The 21,130-nt window shown below is 38.5% G+C and overlaps 2 protein-coding genes across 2 annotated transcripts in view; both read right to left on the bottom strand.

The window, feature by feature from the left end:
- LOC115362189 (interferon-induced protein 44-like) overlaps nucleotides 1-6,632 on the bottom strand; it is a 166,062-nt gene extending 159,430 nt beyond the window's left edge. The window contains exon 1 of the mRNA XM_030056025.1: nucleotides 6,587-6,632. Within this exon, the coding sequence (XP_029911885.1) occupies nucleotides 6,587-6,632 (46 nt within the window). The remainder of the gene's footprint in view (nucleotides 1-6,586) is intronic.
- Nucleotides 6,633-11,807: 5,175 nt separating this feature from the next.
- Nucleotides 11,808-20,650, bottom strand: LOC115362188 (interferon-induced protein 44-like). Its single transcript, XM_030056024.1, has 6 exons — nucleotides 20,631-20,650; nucleotides 16,717-16,915; nucleotides 13,018-13,170; nucleotides 12,734-12,905; nucleotides 12,505-12,605; nucleotides 11,808-12,069 (listed from the first exon to the last, which is right to left on the bottom strand). Exons 1-6 carry the CDS (start codon nucleotides 20,648-20,650, stop codon nucleotides 11,902-11,904), a joined length of 813 nt encoding a protein of 270 aa, XP_029911884.1. The 3' UTR covers nucleotides 11,808-11,901.
- Between the last annotated feature and the right edge of the window lie 480 nt (nucleotides 20,651-21,130).

Below are 21,130 nucleotides of genomic sequence, written 5' to 3'. Positions count from 1 at the left end.
TAGATTCCACCAGCACGTCCACATCCCCACCAGAGGAAACAACACACTGGACCATGTCTACACCAATGTTCCTGGCAGCTACAGAGCCCTCTCTCGTCCTCATTTTGGCCAGTCTGACCACATCTCCCTGCTTCTCCTGCCTACCTACATCCAGCTGACAGAAAGGGTTAAACCAACTGTAAAAATCCATCATCACACCCCCAGTCGCTCTCTGCGGTCAGCTGACCACGAGCAGTGTGCCGCACTAAATTAAAAACTAAAGGTGATCGGGCCTTTGCAGCAGTAGCACCACGCCTCTGGAACTCGCTTCCTCAGGCTCTGAGAGCTGCCCAGTCCGTGGATAGCTTTAGAAAGCAGCTAAAAACCCATATGTTCCAGCAAGCCTTCTTAACGTAGGCCTGAGGTTACGCCCTCTCCGGGGCTCTTTTTATTTTTCATTTGTACAGCTGTATGGTCTTCTTATTTATTGCTGGTGAAAAATGCACTTGCACCCTATGTCGGACTGCCTCTGTCACAAAGTTACGGCTTTATTATTGATGTTGTTTTTGTTGTTGTGTTGGTGATGATGTCGTTTTTGATTATGTTGTTGACGGTCACCTGACTGTTCTGTTTTATCTGTTTCACTGTAAAGCACTCTGTGTATTAGTACTGTGAAGAGCACTATACAAATAAAATTTTACTTACTTACTTACTTACTTTACTTAAAAACAGTTAAAGTGTGGACAGATGAAGCTACAGCAGCTCTACAGGACTGTTTTGAATGCACAGACTGGCAGATGTTCAAAGATGCTGCTGAATACACATCATCAGTGACATCATACATCAGCAAATGTGCTGATGATGTGGTAAAAACAAGGACAGTTAAATCATTCCCTAATGAGAAAGACTGGATGAATGGAGAGGTGAAAACTCTATCTAGAGCCAAAAAACCTGCCTTTAAGTCAGGTGACAAAGAAGCCTACAACACTGCCAGAGCAAAACTGAAAGCTGGCATCAAGGAGGCAAAGCGAAGGCATCAGCAGAGACTGGAGAAAGACCTCAACACCAACAACAGCAAAGACTTGTGGCAGGTGGTCAAAAGTGTGAGAGGCTACAAAAGCAGGAGCGCTCCCATCATGTGTGAGGCCACGTTACCAGACGAGCTAAACACATTTTATGCTCGCTTTGATCTCCTCAACAGAGAGTCAGCTGTAAAGTCTACTCCGCCTCCAGAGGACCGGCCACTGTCAGTATCCACAGTGGATGTGAGGAAAGTCCTGTTGAAAGTGAATATGAGTAAAGCTGCTGGGCCTGACAACATCCCTGGCCGTGTACTAAAAACATGTGCCAACCAGCTAGTAGATGTCATTACTGACATTTTCAACATATCGCTGTCACAGGAGAGTGTTCCCACCTGCTTCAAGACAGTCACCATCATCCCTGTGCCTAAAAAGTGTGCAGTGTCTGATCTAAATGACTACCGCCCTGTGGCACTCACCCCCATCCTGATGAAGTGCTTTGAGAAACTGGTTCTCCAGCACATAAAGAACAACATGGACTCTGCCCTGGTTAAAAAAGCTCAGAAACGGCTGTATTTCTTAAGGAAACTTAAGAAAGCAAAATTCCCACGCCAAGTTCTTGTCAGCTTCTACAAAGGAGCGATTGAAAGCATCCTGACTGGAAACATCACAAACTGGCATGGGATGTGCACGGCCCAGGACAGGAAGACTCTGCAACGAGTGATTAAAACTGCCAAAAACATCATTGGTACCCATCTACCAAGCATCAGTGATATCGGGGAGGTGAGGTGCCTGCGCAGAGCCAAAAAGATCCTAAAAGACAACACCCACCCCAGCCACAGCCTGTTCACCCTGCTGCCGTCAGGCAAAAGATACAGAAGTATTTGCTGCCGTACCACCAGACTACAGAGCAGCTTCTTCCCTCAGGCTGTGAGACTACTTAATGCACCATCTGCACTCCTCCATGTTTAATAATTTTATTTTCTATATAATCAATTAATCAACCAAGAGGGAACCACATTCTAATTTCATTATACAGTCTGTTGTATAATGACCAATAAACTTCCTTGTATCCTTGTATCCTTGTATCATCAATCTCCACCTCATCCTCTTCCCCCTCATCATCATCACTGACGACACCAGAAACCAAAAGGTCAATGAGAGATGGGGGCAGGATTGGTTGGTTGGTATCCATATTATCAATATAGTGACATAAAATATTTCAATTTGTAAAAAAATGCAGATAATACTTACATATCAGATGTAAAATCTTCTTTCTGTATCTTGCTGAGTGGTGATGACTGATATTTGAAATGTGTAAGTAGCAATAAATTGTTACTATGGCAATTGAGTGGAGTTAGTAAGTAGCAGCATTAGGCTGCGGTTCATGCCAATTTGTAAATATTTATGATTTATGTAGATTTTTTGTGTTATATTCTAGATTTTTCAACTTTCTGGTTTGTTTGATTGTATTTTGTCACAAAGATATTGCAAAAAAAAAAAAAAGAAAAAAACAGCGGGGTCACTTTTGATGAGGTGGAGATTGATGATGAGACTGGCGACGATGATTATCAGTGAAACAAGGTTTTGATTACTTTTGCCTTCAATTAGCTAGTATTATCAGATTTCAATCTATGTCAGTTAGAGTGATTGCCATCCATTTGATGACCTTGCATTGGATAAGAGGATTTTGCAGGAAACTATTGCGAAACAAAAAAGCTAAAGTTGTTTTAGCTATTAGCCTAAAATGTGTTATTTTCCTGTTTTTCACCAATAAAGAGGGGTTGTACCATTTCAATGACCTTTCCAATTGATTCCTGGTGTCAAAATTATATGAAAAAGTGGGTTAATTTTTCTTTGTATGACATCTGGTTCAGGAGTTATGAAAATCGCTGTCTTTCGCCATCGGCGCGGACATCAATTCAAGATGACCGCTAAATGAACCCCATGGGCCATTAATTGACCTTGGCAACATGAAAAATTCTCAACTAGACACCATTAGGGTCCTAAAAAAACAGGTTACAAAACAATGCCATGTGGGTGCATGGGAACCTATTTCTCCTGTCCAACTATACTGAGATGCTCCGTGACAGTTTGTTTTGTATGTTTTGTGTGAGATTTCCATGTTATTTTTTTGTCCAAAATTATACCTAGAAATTTATTTTCATGAACCCTTTCAATGTTTACACCATCTACCTGTATCAGTACTTGAGAGGTTATTTTATAATTACCAAATAACATGAGTTTTGTTTTATTTAGATTTAACGATAATTTGTTCCTGTCAAACCAGTTCTTTAATTTAGACATTTCTGCAGTAATCCTCCCCAGACGTTCCTGTAAATTCCCCCCTGAACAGAAAATTTTTGTGTCGTCCGCAAATAAAACTAATTTTAATATGTTTGAGATGTTACAGATATCATTAATATCAAGAATGAACAGTTTTGGACCCAGTACTGACCCCTGGGGGAAGCCACAAGCAATGTCCAAGCATGAGGAAGTATAGTCTCCCAACTTGACAAATTGTTCCCTGTCCCTTAAATCAGTGTTTCCCAAACTTTTTTTCTGAGGACCCGTTTTTTAAAAATGACAAACCACTGCGACCCAAATCACAATGTAGGCTTTATCTATAAATCACAAGAGCGAACTTGTACATAAATTGCCATTTCTGGCCATTTTTAGTGCCATTTCCACATCACAACAGCCATCTCAAAAAGATATAGATTGTTTGACAAATCATAACTTTGTTTAACTGTAATAACTTTGTTGCTATTGACAGTATGTTAAATTCTTATAAATTAAATTCTTATTGTGGCTGGCTGCGCGCAAATTACGGCGAAAATATGGCGGAAACACACTATTGGTGATCTGAGCGGAAAGTGCGAGTACGGTTTAAAAAAAATAATTAAAAAAATAACAACGAGCTCCCTCATGTGGCTAAAAGGTGTACTGCAGATATAGATCTTAAATAGGCTAGACTGGACATGGAAGAAATACTACAAATTTATTTGCCGACCCAAATAAAATCTCATGCGACCCACATGTGGGTCGCGACCCAGTATTTGGGAAACACTGCCTTAAATAACTTTTCACCCAGTGCAAAACTATCCCTCTGATCTCATACCGTTCCACTTTATTGATTAATATTTCATGACTGATTGTGTCGAAAGCTTTCTTGAGATCGATGAATATTCCAGTTGCGTACTGTTTATGATCTATTGCATTAGTGATTTCCTCAAGTGATTCCATTAATGCCAGTGATGTTGAACTGTTTGATCTGAATCGATACTGACTGTTGGAGAGTAATTTATGTTTATCTATGAATTTGTCTAATCTGCTGTTGAATACTTTTTCCAGGATTTTTGAGAATTGTGGGAGTAACGAAACAGGCCTGTAATTTGTGAAGTGGTGTCTATCCCCAGTTTTAAACAGCAGCACAACTTTAGCTATTTTCATTTTGTTTGGAAATTTACCAGTTTGGAATGATAAGCTACAGATGAAAGTCAGTGGTTTTGAAATCCCTTCTATGACCCTTTTCACAATTATAATATCAATGTTATTACAGTCAGTAGATGTTTTATGTTTACATTTATTTACAATACCAATTATTTCTTTTTCTTCCACTGCTGTGAGGAACATTGAGCTTTGGTTTCTATCTATAAGATTATCATTCCAATCCTGAGACGACAATGGATCAGGGATTTTTTCTGCCAGATTTGGTCCAAAACGATTAAAACTATTAACTATATCATCAATATTGTCCTTTTTAATGTTGTTATCTATAAAATACTGAGGGTAACACGGTCTAGAGCCATTTTCTCGTCTCGTCTCGTCATCTGACGCTTATCCAGGGCTGGGTCGTGGGGGCAGCAGTCTGAGCAGAGACGCCCAGACTTCCATGCCACCCTTTTCCGGTCGAGAACCATGGCCTCAGACTTGGAGGTGCTGATTCTCATCCCAGCTGCTTCACACTCGGCTGCGAACTGCCCCAGTGCCTGCTGAGGGTCCCGTTTCGAGGGAGCCAAAAGGACAACATCATCCGCGAAAAGCAGCGATGAAATCCTGTGACTTCCTAACAGGACTCAAATGTATTGTGAGGGTCTGTTGGGAACATCTGGCCGAACCCTCTGTTGGGGAGGTCTTCAACTCCCACCTCCGGGAGAGCTTCTCCCGGCTCCCGAGGAAGGCTGGGGACATTGAGTCCAAATGGACCATGTTCTCGGCCTCTCGACACAGCTGTTCGGAGCTGTGGCCGCAAGGTCTCTTGTGCCTGTCGTGGCGGCAATCCCAGAACCCGGTGGTGGACACTGGAAGTAAGGGATGCCGTCAAGCTGAAGAAGGAGTCCTACAGGTCCAGCTTTCATTCCAAAGCTTCCAGCTTTGGAATGAAAGCCTCTTTGCTGACAGAAATATATTTAGCAAAAATTCTGTTTACATCATTGATTGATTGATTTTGCATCGTTTTGTAGTTCAACCGTGGATCTAAACTGTCAGAGGACAGTCAGTATTACAACGCAGAACCAACTCTAAATGACAAAGTTCATGTTCTGGTATGTGTTGTACATGCTATCCACATAAATGTTCTGTCTTTGGACTCTGTGAGGAAGATAAGGCACATCAGAAGGACAGCCAGTGACCTGGATAAGAGCAAACATCAGGATGTTCATTAGTTTGTGTATAAAGCTGTGGTGCCACATTGAGATTAGTCAGTGTTACCTTGAAAACTGTATTCTTAAAGGACTGAACAGTTTCCTGTTGTGTATCTGCAGGAATTCCCCAGCTGGCTGTCATCACCAGAATTGATATAGCCTGCCCAGAGATCCATAAAGATCTGAAGAACGTCTATCTGAGCAAGTACCTGAAGGGAACGGTAAGTCTACACTGGTAATTTTTACACAATACCCCTCCATCCATAAGGTTGAATAATATAAACACAATGCAAGCAGTGCTAATGCCTCAAAGTGGTTTGGTCTGTATCCTTTTAGCTGAAAAAGACATGGAAGTGACTGTCAAATCCACAAACAGGTTGAAGAATTGTAATATAAGTGTATCAGAAAGGAAAGCCCTGAATGAATTTCAGATTAATCCTAAAATTGTGGTAAAACCAGTTGATAAAGGAGGAGCTGTGGCAATAAAAAACACAAAAGACAGCTGAGCAATGTGGAGACGTACATGGGAGAGAGGGATGAATTTTTGAACAATGCAGTGGAGAACACATGGATAACTAAGAGTCATCATGAATTTATGAAAATACAGCATCGTGTTCCTCCTGTCTTCTTTCCAAAGAGTTTATGAAGCCCAACTCAACTCACTATCCAAGCCCCTAAATCAGTTTGTAAACCACTTTATTAAAGACGCTGAAACACCCCTGCGGTCTCATGTACGTCCGGAGAAACAGTCACTAAACACCGTGTTGCACAGTTTCTGTCATTTTGAAAAGACTAAAACACAGAGAGCTCCTAATAGCTGAGAAACAAATTCCACATGTTGGTTAAGACGTCAGCAGTGTGTCACAGAGACATCATGCAGGCACTTGTTATTCTCTGTGTGATCATTTCATCAACACTGAGTTTTAAAATGTTGTGTCTTACTAGGAGATGGTGGTGGGGATGCATGTTTGGAAGATGAATCTCTCATTACTAGAAAATAACACGTAAAAGTTAGATTTTACAGTTTAAGGAACAATTTATTCATTGCCTAAAATCAAACTGTAAACATAACTCTGAGACTTAAAAACTTGATTGAAAAAGTTGAATATTTCAAGTTGTATTACACTTTAAGCTCAAAATGAGTTGAGAGAATCATGGCTCTGTGCATTATCATTGGTGAAAGTGAATATATATGGTACAACATGAAAATGTTTCTTTAATTAAATCCAACATTATAATAACAATTTATAAATAAAATAAAAGCATCTGTAGTTTTGGTTTCATTCTGTGAGAAATTGGAAAAATATTCAGAAATTCAAATGAACTCTTAAAGCTAAGTTAATAAATGCTATGGATTCAAATGAATTAAAGTCTGATAAAAAAAAAAAAAAAGTTTCTCTTACAGTGAAGTTTGAAAGTCACACCAGTTTTCAAATCACCACGGACACTGAAAATGAAAATCAAAGAAGCAGCTTAAAGAAATGATCTGCTGTGTCCAGGTGTCTCTTCACGTTTGAAATGATCCCATTTCCTCAGTGACTGAAGGTATTAATCACTGCATTAATATGAAGACAAAACACTGAATTCTAACAATAGAAACAACAGTACGTCTGTCTGTGTTTTACTACAAAACCTGAGGAGAACAAACTGAGAAAAAACCAACCTGTGCTGCTGTCGAGCCGGGAGAGAGTGCAGTGTGTGGTGGAAACAAAGTTTTGATCATGTTTTGATCTGCCCTCTCACACTGCGGTGAAAAGCCACGTGATTTACAGGAAATCCTCCAGTTTCCTGTTGGGTCACAGCCCGACTCACTTTCAGTTTCACTGCAGAATGAAATGACTGAGACACTGAGAGTGAAACTAAAGGAGAGTGTAAACAAAGGAGGGGAAAGGGACATCTGGTCAAATAAACACAACATATAATAGTAGTAATTATAATGACAATAATAATAATAATAATAATAATAATAATAATAGTAACAACAACAACAACAACAATAATAATAATAATAATCTTTATGCATATGGCACCAGGAAACAAACAACAACAAAATCAAGAGAAAGTGAAAACAGGAAAACATGCAAACAGAAGGACACTGAAGGATAAAGACATTGAAAGAGAAACAAACAAAAAAGCAAATATAACACCCACACACACACACACACACACACACTCGTCTGTTCTGCCTGAGTCACGTCAGCTGGACGGAGTTTAACATCAGTGGCTGCATTTACATTCACATCTGTATCTCTCTCTCTCTCTCTCTCTCTCTCTCTCTCTCTCTCTCTCTCTCTCTCTGTGTGTGTGTGTGTGTGTGCGCGCGCGTGTGTGTTTGGTAATAAGACACAGCCAGATTGGGTCCCCAAAAAACAAAAGTGGACATAAGAAGTTTTTTTAGAAGTCAAAGTAGAAGTTACTTAAAGAAAATAGGCCCACTTTATCTATTATATTGCTGATGTGGAGTTGATAATAATGGTGATAACAATAATTAGTCAATTAAGCTATTGATGTTTTTCTTCACTGTTTATTTTGTCAGGTGGCAGTTAGAACTATACTTCAGCATGCTTCTTTGAAATGAGAGCTTTTATCAGGCACATTGGCCTGTTGTCTCTAGGGAAGCAGGAATTATGCATTTTTACTAACCATGATTTAAAATGTCATGGTGATAGAACTGTAGAGCCTCAACAACACAGAGATTTTTTTCAAATAAGAGCAAGGCAATGGACACTAGTTTGTATTTAGGTCAGGGGCGCCGTATACGGGGGAAAAGTTAGGACAATTCCAAGGGCCCTTGCCTGACAGGGGGCCCAAAAAATAGGTAAAAACTAATATAAAATTATTAAACAATCATCATGTAAATATATATGTATTTTTTTTTCATGGGGCCCAAAATTCCTGGCGGCGCCCCTGATTTATGTATTTAGTGTCAAACATTTATTATATTTTTATTTTATTTATGTTTCTGTATGTTGTTGATGTACAGTATGATGCACAGTTGCACTAAAGATGAGAACTCTGTTAAATTGCCTGCTTGTCTTTCTTTAGTTGCCTTTAACTTACAACATTACAGAATTATTCAATACTTGTGGTCAGTATAGATTTTCAGATGTCATAAACATTAATCACTGATTCTTGAGAATTTGGATAAATCATGTCCCACTAAGAAAAATGCTATTTCTGCTGAAATTTACAACATTTTAATGAAAAAAAGAATCAAGGGCATAATCAGGGGGTCCTTTGCACATTTGTAAGGTTCTTTTATAGGTTTATTTTTAATTTGTATTAATTTAATGATTATATGTTGGCCCATGGCCTACAAAACCAGCTGTCCTCGGATAGGAGATCATCATTTCAACTTGATTAAAACAACAAAAAGTAATAATTTAATTGAATAAAGAGTACATCATAATATGTATTAAAAACTACAAACGATGGGTTTTGAACAATATTTACTATTATTTTGTGGTTGCTCAAAATGTGTCCCAGATATTCGTCACCACCGTCAGATATTTATTTAAAAAATAATAATAAAAAAGCTACAAGGTCAATTACATTCCTGAGGAGCCCTTTTCAAACCTTCAGCTCTACTTCATGCTTCAAGACCGCTCAGGCTCCTAGAAGTTTTCTATTTTCTCGTAAATCTCTTCATATTTTTGGACACTGCTACTGTCACAACCATAACATGTCAACACCGTCACTTCTATATAAAAAATATTAAATTAGATTATGGAATAAATGTATACTTTTTAAGAAGAGGTCTGATGCAGGTAGCAACAGGGCGAAAACAAGCTGGCTAATGTGAACAACTCCTGCTTATCATGTGAAAGAGCAGGTTTTTGTCACCACCGTCAGACGTCACCACCGTCAGGTTTTCTGTGTGACGGTGATGACTGAAGTCTGAAAAATGCTTATAACAGAGCTCAGGATTCTTATTTTTTGTACCAAATAGTTAAATAAAGTTGTTAAGCAAGAAGCCATTGACTTGAGTGGTTTAAATTTTGGAAATGTATGTTGTAATGAGGCCACTGTCACCACCGTCAGATTAGTGTCACCACCGTCAGAGGCAGTTATATTGGTTTTAAATGAATATGCTTACAATATGTTTCTTTGGTGCTGTTGAGTTATTAAAGTAATAGTCTCTTTAATACAAAAATCTGTTTTTCAAATAAAAAAAAAAAAAAAACATTACGGTGACGGTGTTGACAAAAACAAAGTAGCCTAATAACTGGAAAAACCTATTTTATGAAAAAAATGCAAAATGAGGAGGTTGCACCGGTACATTGCTGAACAGCCAAGACCTTGGCCTATAATGATATACCTTCAGATTTTGTAATTTAACGCACTTTTTTTTTTTTCAAAATTAAATATTATAATACTATATAAATTATAATACTTTTAAAAGTGTGCCAAACATGAGTACTCGCTTATCTTGCACTCTTAGAAGTCTATTTTTATCTATGACTTTAGAGCAAATGTTTTCACTTTTATATTTTTCTTGTATCCTTTCAGATGACTGTGGGCCATCTCTGGTGGCATTGTCCTTCTGTATTGTTCTCTTTATCTACCTGCCTGTTTTTATGATTTATTTGACCTATTTTACTTGTTGTCTCACAGTCCTTTAGGTCTTAAATGTGAACTCTTGCAACTCTTTCTTTTTCTTCTCTTTTTCTTTCTGCTCTTTTCTTTCTTTTTATATATAAAACTTTTCTGCTTTTCCCTTTGTCTTTTTCTTCTTTTTCTTTTTTCCCTTTCTATTTCCTTTTTTCCTTTTTTTAATTTTTATTTTTGTAAAGTGTAAATGGAATGAATAGGTGGTGGCAACATGTAACAAATACACAATCCTCCACAGTAACACATACAACAGTAACAGCCACAAGACAAAAAAAAAAAAAAAAAAATCAAAACAGAACAAAAACTAACAAAATCATGCCATGCAAAAAGTCAAAACCAAAAATAATAATAACAATAATGACACCAGCAAGAATACACAACAAGTAACATGAACCATTCACAGAGATGATTTGGTCTCAACAGCCTTTATTGTTTCAGTGTTGTTACCTGTAGATTTGTGTAGGTTCATAGGCTGTGGATGTGATGTTGTCTGTACTCGACAGCATGCTGCCACAGCTGTGCACACTCTCTGAACTTGTACATACATTACATGCATACAATACATATATAATACATATATAATATAATAATATAATACATATACACTGCCTCACTAAGCATGTTAACCTCAAATAACTCCCTGTTGCGTCCCGGCTGTGTGTCCCCCTCAGCCCACCAGGAGCACTGAGCACACAAATTGTTGCACCATTTAAAAAAATTGTTTACGGCAAATAAGCGTTTGAATTTTAGAGTGAATAAAATAAAACCAAGTGAAGGGCTGTTGTTGCAGCCTTCGATATGGAGGCATTAAGATAAGATATTCCTTTATTAGTCCCACGGTGGGGAAATTTCACATTATGGGCTGTAAAGATGTTATCCACTCAGATCAGAACACGTTTCTCCTCAGATATGACAGAAAATGTTTTTCTAGCTTTTGATTCATGTATTGATATTTATTTTTTTTCACACACACACACACACACACAGGTGTTCCTTTTCAACAAAAAGTTATTTTTTTCTTAATCCCTGTGCCTCTCTTGTTCTGATGTGACCCTCACTGTCCACCGTACCTATCGAGACATCAGCCAATCAACTCAAAGCTGCTTACTACTATCTGGCGCTTTCTACATGTCTGTGATTTTGCTTTAAGAAACGTCTGCTTTACACGTTGTTAGCGATATGGTGACATATTTCCAGCGTTAAGCCTCCAACAAGAAAACATGAAGCTGAAGAGAAAAGTCGCAGAGATCAGTGTTCATGGTAGAAGAGAAGCACTGACATCCTGAATAAAACATGAAGCTCAAAGCACAGCCTGTAAAAAATATGTAATGTGGTTTTATGATTGGTAACAAATATTTCTGGCTGGTAGCTTTTCTCAGTTTACCTGCTATTGCAAGATAAGCCAAAATGTAAGTTTTCAAATATTTTCCCAAAGAGAATCTCTTGAAACACATGCCGAAGGCGCTACAGTCACTACAGTCAATAAAAATGCAAAAGAGCAAAAAATTATTGTACCTTCAACATGTAGAATCTTGTTACAAAAACATTTTGAGTTAATTTTGTTAGCAAATCCATTCATTCATGTCAGCAGGATTATGTTGTTTCTACAATGCCATGAACATCTCTGAAAGCCAAATGAAAGTGACTTAGGTTTCCATGTCGTTGATGAACTCTTCTCCAAAGTCGATGATCTGTCTCAGGGCGCTAAGAATCAGAGAATCAACATCATCCTTTATGTTGATTTCTTCATCGTAGTTCTTCACAGGAAAGATGTAGCTCATTGGAATTCCCACCAACTGACTGAACTGCTCCATCTAAGATGAAAGTAACAAAAGGAACAGCTGACTTCAAAATTTGTTTTTGCTCAGATAATAATAATAGTAATAATAATAACAAGCTGTATTTAATGAAATAAGTCCCACTGAGATCAAGATCCTAATTTCAAGGGACACCTGAGTACCTTGCATTGCTGAGTACAAGTCTTTGTTATTTATTGTGATAATTACGATAATGCCATAACACTAATACAATATGAATAAAAAAGATAATAATAGCAATATTAAAGACAAAAAATAATAAAATAACACAATTTAATATAATAAAAAGTTATTGATAAAGATTTTCAACTTGAATAATTCATTCAACAAGATCTGATGTGTGATGTAAGTGTTCCCTTAATTTTTTTGAGCAGTGAATAAGATTATAAAATCTGGATACAGTCTATTGTAAAACTACTAGTAGAAACTCACTGTCTCCTTCAGCTTTTTGCTCAGATAGACATTCTTCAGATCTTTCTGGATCTGTGGGCAGGCTAAATCAATTTTGGTGATGATGGCCAGCTGGGGAATTTCTGCAGATACACAACAGGAAACTGTTCAGTCCTTTAAGAATACAGTTTTCAAGGTAACACTGACTAATCTCAATGTGGCACCACAGCTTGACACACAAACTTATGAACATCCTGATGTTTGCTCTTACCCAGCTCACTGGCCATCTCCCTGATGTCCTTTATCTTCTTCACACAGCCGTCAGTCAGTAGAGGTATTTTGTCAGCAGGTACAACACACACCAGAACCTGAACTTTGTCATTTAGAGTTGGTTCTGCGTTGTAAAACTGATTGTCCTCTGACAGTTTAGATCCAGGTTTGAACTAGAAAACAATGCAAAATCAATTTTAGTAATTATGTAAAAAGAATTTTTGCTAAATATATTTCTGTCAGCAAAGAGGCTTTCATCCCAAAGCTGCAATGTGTTCATTTTACCCTGTAACCGTCTCTCATGTGTCCCTTCATGGCCAGTATGATGTCTTCTGGATGGACTCCTCCGTCCTCCTCCATCTCAACACCCATAGTGTCATTGAAGACAAAATGGTAAAAGTTTCCAGGCTGTCCTTTTTGGATTTTGTAGGTTTTATACTATAAAACACAGGGATGACAGTGCTGATGTTATGATAATGCTATCATCTGGTGGGCTTGGACATTTTTTTTTTTTTTTTTAATTTTCAAAATGTCCCCTACTGTAGTACTGCGACTACAGTATCTCCTTGATTATCTAACCCCCAGTGTCACAGAATGACTGGTCAACCACAATGACCATTTCCATTTTTGTTTTTTTCTCCTTCCCACTCCAAGCTGTGCCCCACTCTGCTGTAGCCTTCAGCACAGCATCCTGCTGATCTGTGTGTGTTGTGTTGTTACAGTTTTGTCCTCCAGCAAATCGTTCAGGTATTCATTGGTTATTATGTGCTTGCCTTGAAAAGGCAACACATCTTAAAATCTTGCATATTTCTTCTTTTTAATATTATTATTATTCCACCTTTTTTCAGCGCGCTACTCCTCCTACAGCTTTGGTTTTAGGCCCACACAATGAATTGGGAAAATGTGTTGCCCCATTGGGAGAAGTGTGCTATTACTTTTATAAGGAATCCGACTCACGGAATTCTCAAAATTCCAATTTTCCCGAAAATTTCGGCCATAGGAAATGAATGGCCAAAACTTTGGAAGGCTCCAGGGCCCAGAGCTTTGGACCTGCATCCACGCACCAAATACAAAAAACGTGCATCTTGTGGAGAAGAATCAGTGTGTCAATTTTCAAACCGATCGAACTTTGCAATTTTTTATAATTTAATTTTAAAATCGCGATTTTGCCCTCATTGAAAAATAATGGGGAGCCGGCCGAGACCCACGCATTTTCAAAGCCTCACAGCTCCCTCATTCTTTGGCTCACAGACTCCATTCAAAGCTTAAACGACTCAGCAGATGTTCAACTTTATGTGTGTCAACATGTGTCATGTTCAATTTTTCATGTCTGTTTTAGTTTGCCATAAAACACAGTTTAAGTTTGGAGTTATTTTTGAGCCGCCTCTGACTTTTGAATGAGTGTGTATTGCGTGAGCTAGAGTGGCATTCCTGAGGGCTAGAGTGGAGCAGCCCTGAAAAATTGCCTAAAACTTTGTCTTTAACTTGCTCTCCTGGCCACAATTTTCACTCCACATGCATAATTTCTTGGAAAGTAGTAGGAAAACTAGTTCTGCTTTGAAAAATGTAAATACAAAAGCAAAGTAGCTTCAACTTTTTAAACTGTGACCCTTAACGAGGCAGGAGTGCCAGCTCTCTCCCCCATAGACTCCCATTATATCTGGAATGCAAAGTCTCGGGAGAGAAGCAGAATGACACACTTTTCCAACTCGCTCTAAGGTGGGCATTTTCGGGAGTTGGAAAATAATTTTGACACAGTTTGAAAGCCCAAAGCCTTGCCTTTCTCATGGTACATTTTATTTTCTGCTCGGACTTACTATCATTGAGAAATGCTGTGTGCTTTGTAGAGCCTCATTTCTGGCTCCGCCCACACAAGCCCCAGTAGCACAGTGGATAGTGTCTCTGCCTGCCATGCAGGAGACCAGGGTTCAACTCCCCGTCTGGGCAAGAGCAACAACACTACACAACCCACAAACAGCATAGGGCTGGTGGTTTAGCACATGTCCAGGCGCTTGCAAGGCAAGCACATCAAAGTTTCTTCAGAAACTTTACAAAGTCTAGTTTTGTGTGCGTGTGTGTGTGTCTTACCGTCACAAAGAGCTCATAAACAACTGTAATCTTACTATTAGGCCTAAATGTTTCTCCTGTGTTTTAAAGTTTATTTGTAGCACAAAGGTTTTTGCAAACTCGTTGATAATCTATTTCATTAAATAGATTTTTTCCCTCCAAATGGTCTGGTGTATTTTTGTACATATTTTAATTATCTGAAGTTTCAGCTATTGAGAACACCTTCATTCCTGACAGGTTTGGATAATCAAGGTTCTGCTGCAGTTGGGTGATGCAGTGTAGCCAGTGCCGTACAGAGCTATGAGGTCAGGACCTCCCCAATTATTTCCTCCAAATTTTTATAGAAATATAATTTTACCAAATTATTTGAAAATCTAATTCATAAAAAATCACAGATGATATTAACAAACCGTAACAGCCTACAATCAGGAGTTCAAATTCGGCATATTAGGTCACTAGACTAGCCTACTACAACAAACTAGTTTGGACGTGTTTGGTTTTGGGAAAGAGAAACCGGAGCGCGCATGCTGCTGCCTCACCTGCTGTGTCAAGCTCAGTCAAACAATGCAGTGCAATGCAGTTGCCTTGTTCCATGCAGCCTCCACTGACATTCGGAGTTAAATCGCTTAAATGAGAGGTAATGAAGGAAAATATTCGCCAGAATTCGTGCATCTGTCATGATGTAGCTTTGTTGAAACTAAAAGAAAACAGTAACGTTAGCTCACGTTAGCTAGTGTAATTAAGCAAAAAGCCCCGAGAAGCCGTGGGTTACAGTGATTTTACAACAGCTGAGGGGCGTTCTAAGGCACGACGCACAGCGGAGTAACTCATGGCTTGGTACTGTAACTCACGGCTTCAAGGGGCTTATTGCTTTTATAAAACGCTTAACCTACATATTGCCCATAAAATAAACACACAAGAAAAAACGGCATGGAACGCAGCTCAGCCAATCACATTTAAGGATGGGAAGCACCCGTTTTATAATGTAACGTTAGCTAGTAGCTAGCTACCATGTTATCAGCATCGGGGCTAACGTTATGGTAGACAGCCGCTGAGGTAACGTTATGGGTACATTTAGCTTAGCTGGCTAGCCCCGATGCTGGGCTAACGTGACGTTAGCTAGCTAGCTAGCTAGTTAGCTAGCTAAGCTAAATGTACCAATAATGTTACCCACGTTACTTCGGCGGCTAACGTTAGCCGCGATGCTGATAGCTAATGTGGTGTTAAATAGATAGCTAGCTACAGTAGCTAGCCTCAATGCTGGGCTAACGCAACGTTTTGGCAGAATGGTGAAGTCACATTTGGCTTCGTCATCCTGGGTCCTAATAAAAATATTGCTGTGCTGTTCCTTTTCTCAAATAAGTCAGACTACACCTAATTATTATTAATAAACCAGACTAATACAAATGTGGTCACTGATAGCTAGTTAGGTGTTTTAACTTGGAACAACTAGCTGAAGCCTGTTCACACATCAGAGTTATTTCTCTTGTGAACGATGGCAGCATGGCCAGAACATGTGCATTTTTCTCTCACTGCCTGGTTTAAACCACTGTTCTCACATTTCTGCAGTTGGGCTGTGATGGTTAAAGCCCTGGACACTCTCCTGTTTCTATCCAATCCTACTGTCGACTCGAGTGACATAGCCTACATACATACTACATACTATGTTAATGGTTAATCAAAGATCCAGTCTACAACATTATGTGATCTGAATGTATAATTTAAAACACTATTTATGCGTTTTATTCATAAATAAGTGCTCAAAATGTTTTTGCTTGCGCGCTTCGCACGCTCGTATGATTTGGACCTCCCCAGTTTCAAAACCCTGGTTACGGCCCTGAGTGTAGCTATACTTGGTTTCTACTTCAGAGATGTGGCTGTTGCTTAGTTTATCTGTACAATAAAAGGTATTCATACCTTCTTGGTGAAACTTTCACTGGCATTTGCCTCGGCCAAAGGTCTGCCTGTGATTTTGCCTCGTAGGACACTGTTGACAGAGTTGATGAAACTGGATTTTCCAGCTCCAACTGGACCATGAACCAGGACTCTCAGATGCTGGACGTCTTCTCTGTGGGGTTTGTAATCCCTCATGTACTGCAGCTCTGTGTCTTTGTGTCTGTTCAACAAAGAAAAGACTTCATCATCATTCATCACATCAGCTTAGTTTAGATTTTAAAGGAATTACACTTTAAAGAATAAGTTTTTGACAAGATGGAAGTTATCATTATATTGACATGTATGATTCCAGTGAATGATTTCCTGTGTTAAGCATGCTGTCTTCACTTAGAGGCTATTTTTGCAGAGGAGGACAGAGGACTGTAGTCTTCTGCTGGGTTGGTTGATATGCTCTTGTCTGATCCAAACTGGTCAGACAGTCGCTGATGTTACTTTAATAAGCAGAAGGGTCATTTTCAGGGGCCAGAAGGGACCTGATGGAGTAAGAGCGAGTATCACTGCAAGCCAGGGGTAAATATTGACCATCATGTCAGTATAAAATAATTAGGTTAAAAATGAGTCATTATGTTACAGTGTGTTTTTTATGTTTATTTACAATTTATTTAAGGCACCAGGTAAGCTAACGTGCACTTGGTGCATTGTGCTCTAGATGAACTAAATTAGTCACGGTGCACGTTATGGCATGCAGACATTGTTGTTTTGTTTTTTTCTACTGATCTGGAGGAGGTCAAATTACAGTCGACCTAGATTGTCTGTGGTTGGCTACAGCCCCAAAGGACTGATAGTTTGGTTACATGGTGCAATGATGAACACCTGAAGCTCAATATCAGAAAAACCAGTGAGGAGCAGGAGGCCCCCTGTCCTGCTGCCATCAGGGAGAGGAAGTCAAGCCAAAATGCTGAGTCTTGGTGTTGAATAGTGTTTTTGATGTCAGTGAAGGTGACATTCGCCCTTTTGGATATAAAATGTCATGACTTCATCATTTTATCCTATTTGACATTTGAATGAATCTTAATCAGTTCATCTCTCAGTCCACACAAACATTTGTGCCAAATTTGAAGATATTCCCACAAGGCATTCCTGAGATATTGTGTTCATGAACCTGAAACCTGAAAACATAACATTTTAGGCCATGATCGCTGGTGCAGAGACATAAAAATCATGTTGCACAATTTCTGTGTTTTTGTAGAGAAAACAACATTAAGAACAACCATGACACCACACAGACGTTAGTTTGGTACTTACTCCCATGGTACTTTCCTCCATAGCTCTGAAAAGCAAATTGCACATGTTGGTTAAGACGTCAGCAGTGTTTCACAGAGACATCATGCAGGCACTTGTCATTCTCTGAGGGATCAGTTAATCAGCACTAAGTTTTAAAATGTTGTGTCTTACCAGGTTTGGAAGAAGAACCTCCCATTGCTAGAAAATAACACATTAGATCAACTTAGATCTTATAGTTGAATGAACAATTTATTCATTGCCTCAAACTGTAAACATAACTCTGAGATTTAATAACTTGATTGAAAAAGTTGAATATGTCAAGTTGTATTACACTTTAAGCTCAAAATGAGCTGAGAGTATCATGGCTTTGTACATTATCACTGGAGAAAGTGAATATATATGGTACAACATGAAAATGTTTCTTTAGGAATTAGTTAAATCCAACATTATAAAAACAATATGTAAAATAAAAGCATCTGCAGTTTTGGTTTCTGTGAAAAATTGGAGTAAAAATATTCAGAAATTCAAATCAACTCTTAAAAGCTAAGTTAATAAAAGTCACTGATTCAAATGAATTAAAGTCTAAAGTTTCTATTACAGTGAAGTTGGAAAGTCACACCAGTTTTCAAATCACCACCGACACTGAAAATGAAAATCAAAGAAGCAGCTTAAAGAAATGATCTGCTGTGTCCAGGTGTCTCTTCATGTTTGAAATGATCCCATTTCCTCAGTGACTGAAGGTATTAATCACTGCATTAATATGAAGACAAAACACTGAATTCTAACAACGGAAACAACAGTACGTCTGTCTGTGTTTTACTACAAAATCTGAGGAGAACAAAAAGAGAAAAAAACAATCTGTGCTGCTGTCAAGCTGAGAGAGAGTGCAGGGTGTTGATCATGTAGCTCTGCCTTCTCACACTGCGGTGAAAAGTCTTGTGACTTACAAGAAATCCTCCAGGTTATTGTCAAGTCACAGCCCGACTCACTTTCAGTTTCACTGCAGAATGAAATGACTGAGACACTGAGAGTGAAACTAAAGGAGAGTGTAAACAAAGGAGGGGAAAGGGATGTCTGGTCAAATAAACACAAAATATAACGATAATAATTATAATCTTTACGTGTATGGCACCTTTAAAAACAGAGCTCACATAGAGAGACAGAGAAACAGACAGAGCAAAAGCAGAATTATCAGAAAGGAAAATGACAACAGGAAACAAACAAGAGCAACACAACATGAAGGTAAAACCAAGAGAAAGTGAAAACAGGAAAACATGCAATGTTCTGCAAAACAGAAGGACACTGAAGGATAAAGACATTGAAAGAGAGAAAAAGGCAGGAGAAACAAACAAAACAGCAAATATAACATATATATAACATAAATATAACCTAAAAATAAGACCCCCCTCAGCTCTTCTTATTACTGTTAGTAGCAGTAGTAGTGGTGGTGGCAACTAAGGCAGGATTAGTATCAGCTGTTAGCATTATTTTGCATTTATTTTGTATTTTTTCCCCTTTTCCTGTCCTGTGCTCTTTCCCTTTGCACACCAAAGGGAAAACACCCTGTGTATTATCTGGGCTCATCGATCACTAACAGCCTGTGAGGCCATTAAAGAAACCACAGGGCGGGTCCCTGTGCTGAAGAACAGTCTGCAACTTCAACAGCTTCTCTGCTCCAGGATGATTTCTGAAGGTTCTGGGGTAAAACCAGTCATCAGGCCGGCTCTTTGAATCTGTCTGTCCAATCTGTTTTCATCACCAGCTTTTTTGCTTTTTCCCTGTCAGACCAAACCATGAAACAGCACACCAGCCACAAAGACAAACAAACTCAGTGTAAAGAAAGGGAATTCATTTACAACGTAAAAATAATGAAGCTCTAGTTTGATGTATCTTCAGGGTGAACCAGGGCCAACATAACAAACATCACATTGCCAAGTGATCACTGTCACCGAACAAAACCAAACGACAGAAACTTCCCTCCCTGCCTCAAACTGTAATCATAACTCTGAGACTTAATAACTTGATTGAAAAAGTTGAATATTTAGAGTTGTTACACTTTAAGCTCAAAATGAGTTGAGAGCATCATGGCTTTGTGCATTATCACTGGTGAAAGTGAACATATATGGTTTAACATGAAAATGTTTCCTTAGGAATTACTTAAATCCAACATTATCATAACAATTTATAAATAAAATAAAAGCATCTGCAGTTTTGGTTTCATTCTGTGAGAAATAGGTGTAAAAATATTCAGAAATTCAAATAAACTCTTAAAGCTAAGTTAATAAAAGTCACTGATTCAAATGAATTAAAGTCTGACAAAAAAGTTTCTCTTACAGTGAAGTGTGAAAGTCACACCAGTTTTCAAATCACCACTGACACTGAAAATGAAAATCAAAGAAGCAGCTTAAAGAAATGATCTGCTGTGTCCAGGTGTCTCTTCATGTTTGAAATGATCCCATTTCCTCAGTGACTGAAGGTATTAATCACTGCATTAATATGAAGACAAAACACTGAATTCTAACAATAGAAACAACAGTACGTCTGTCTGTGTTTTACTACAAAACCTGAGGAGACTGAGAAAAAACCAACCTGTGCTGCTGTCAAGCTGAGAGAGAGTGCAGTGTGTTGATCACGTAGCTCTGCCTTCTCACACTGCGGTGAAAAGTCTCATGACTTAAAAGAAATCCTCCAGTTTCCTGTCGAGTCACAGCCCGACTCACTTTCAGTTTCACTGCAGAATGAAATGACTGAGACACTGAGAGTGAAACTAAAGGAGAGTGTAAACAAAGGAGGGGAAAGGGATATTTGGTGAAAAAAACACAAAATTTAAACACATGAACACACAGAAATTCAAACTCTCATGTTTAACCAGATGCAGATGTTCACATATTAAACATCTGGTCATCAACCCCAAACAGACTGGGATGTACCAGGCCTTTATTGGAGGCAGGTTTCATTTGTTAGCCTTTAATTCTGGTTCCCTCAGTCTGATAAGTTTATTTGCTCATATTTTAGTAGGAAGCCTCCTGCTATATAATCGTCTATCAGCTGATTAACCAGCTATCGACTTTTCCTGCTTAAAACTGTTGTTATTTTATTGCCTTTAAAAATCGTCCCCTTTAAATTAGGAAAAGTCATGAAACATGAAGCC

This window comes from Myripristis murdjan, chromosome 7, assembly GCF_902150065.1.
Source record: "Myripristis murdjan chromosome 7, fMyrMur1.1, whole genome shotgun sequence".
Taxonomy (NCBI): domain Eukaryota; kingdom Metazoa; phylum Chordata; class Actinopteri; order Holocentriformes; family Holocentridae; genus Myripristis; species Myripristis murdjan.
Note: the sequence above shows the minus strand (reverse complement) of the source record. Positions and strands in the feature narration are given on the sequence as shown.

Bases quoted from the DNA above. Each gene is read 5' to 3' on its own strand.
- LOC115362188 (XM_030056024.1), bottom strand. From the start codon at position 20,650: ATGAGACTTTTCACCGCAGT. The intron at 16,916-20,630 runs GTGAGAAGGCAG...TTTGTTGAACAG, and splicing joins ATGAGACTTTTCACCGCAGT to ACACAAAGACACAGAGCTGC. The intron at 12,070-12,504 runs GTGAGTTTCTAC...CTTTCATCTTAG, and splicing joins GCAAAAAGCTGAAGGAGACA to ATGGAGCAGTTCAGTCAGTT.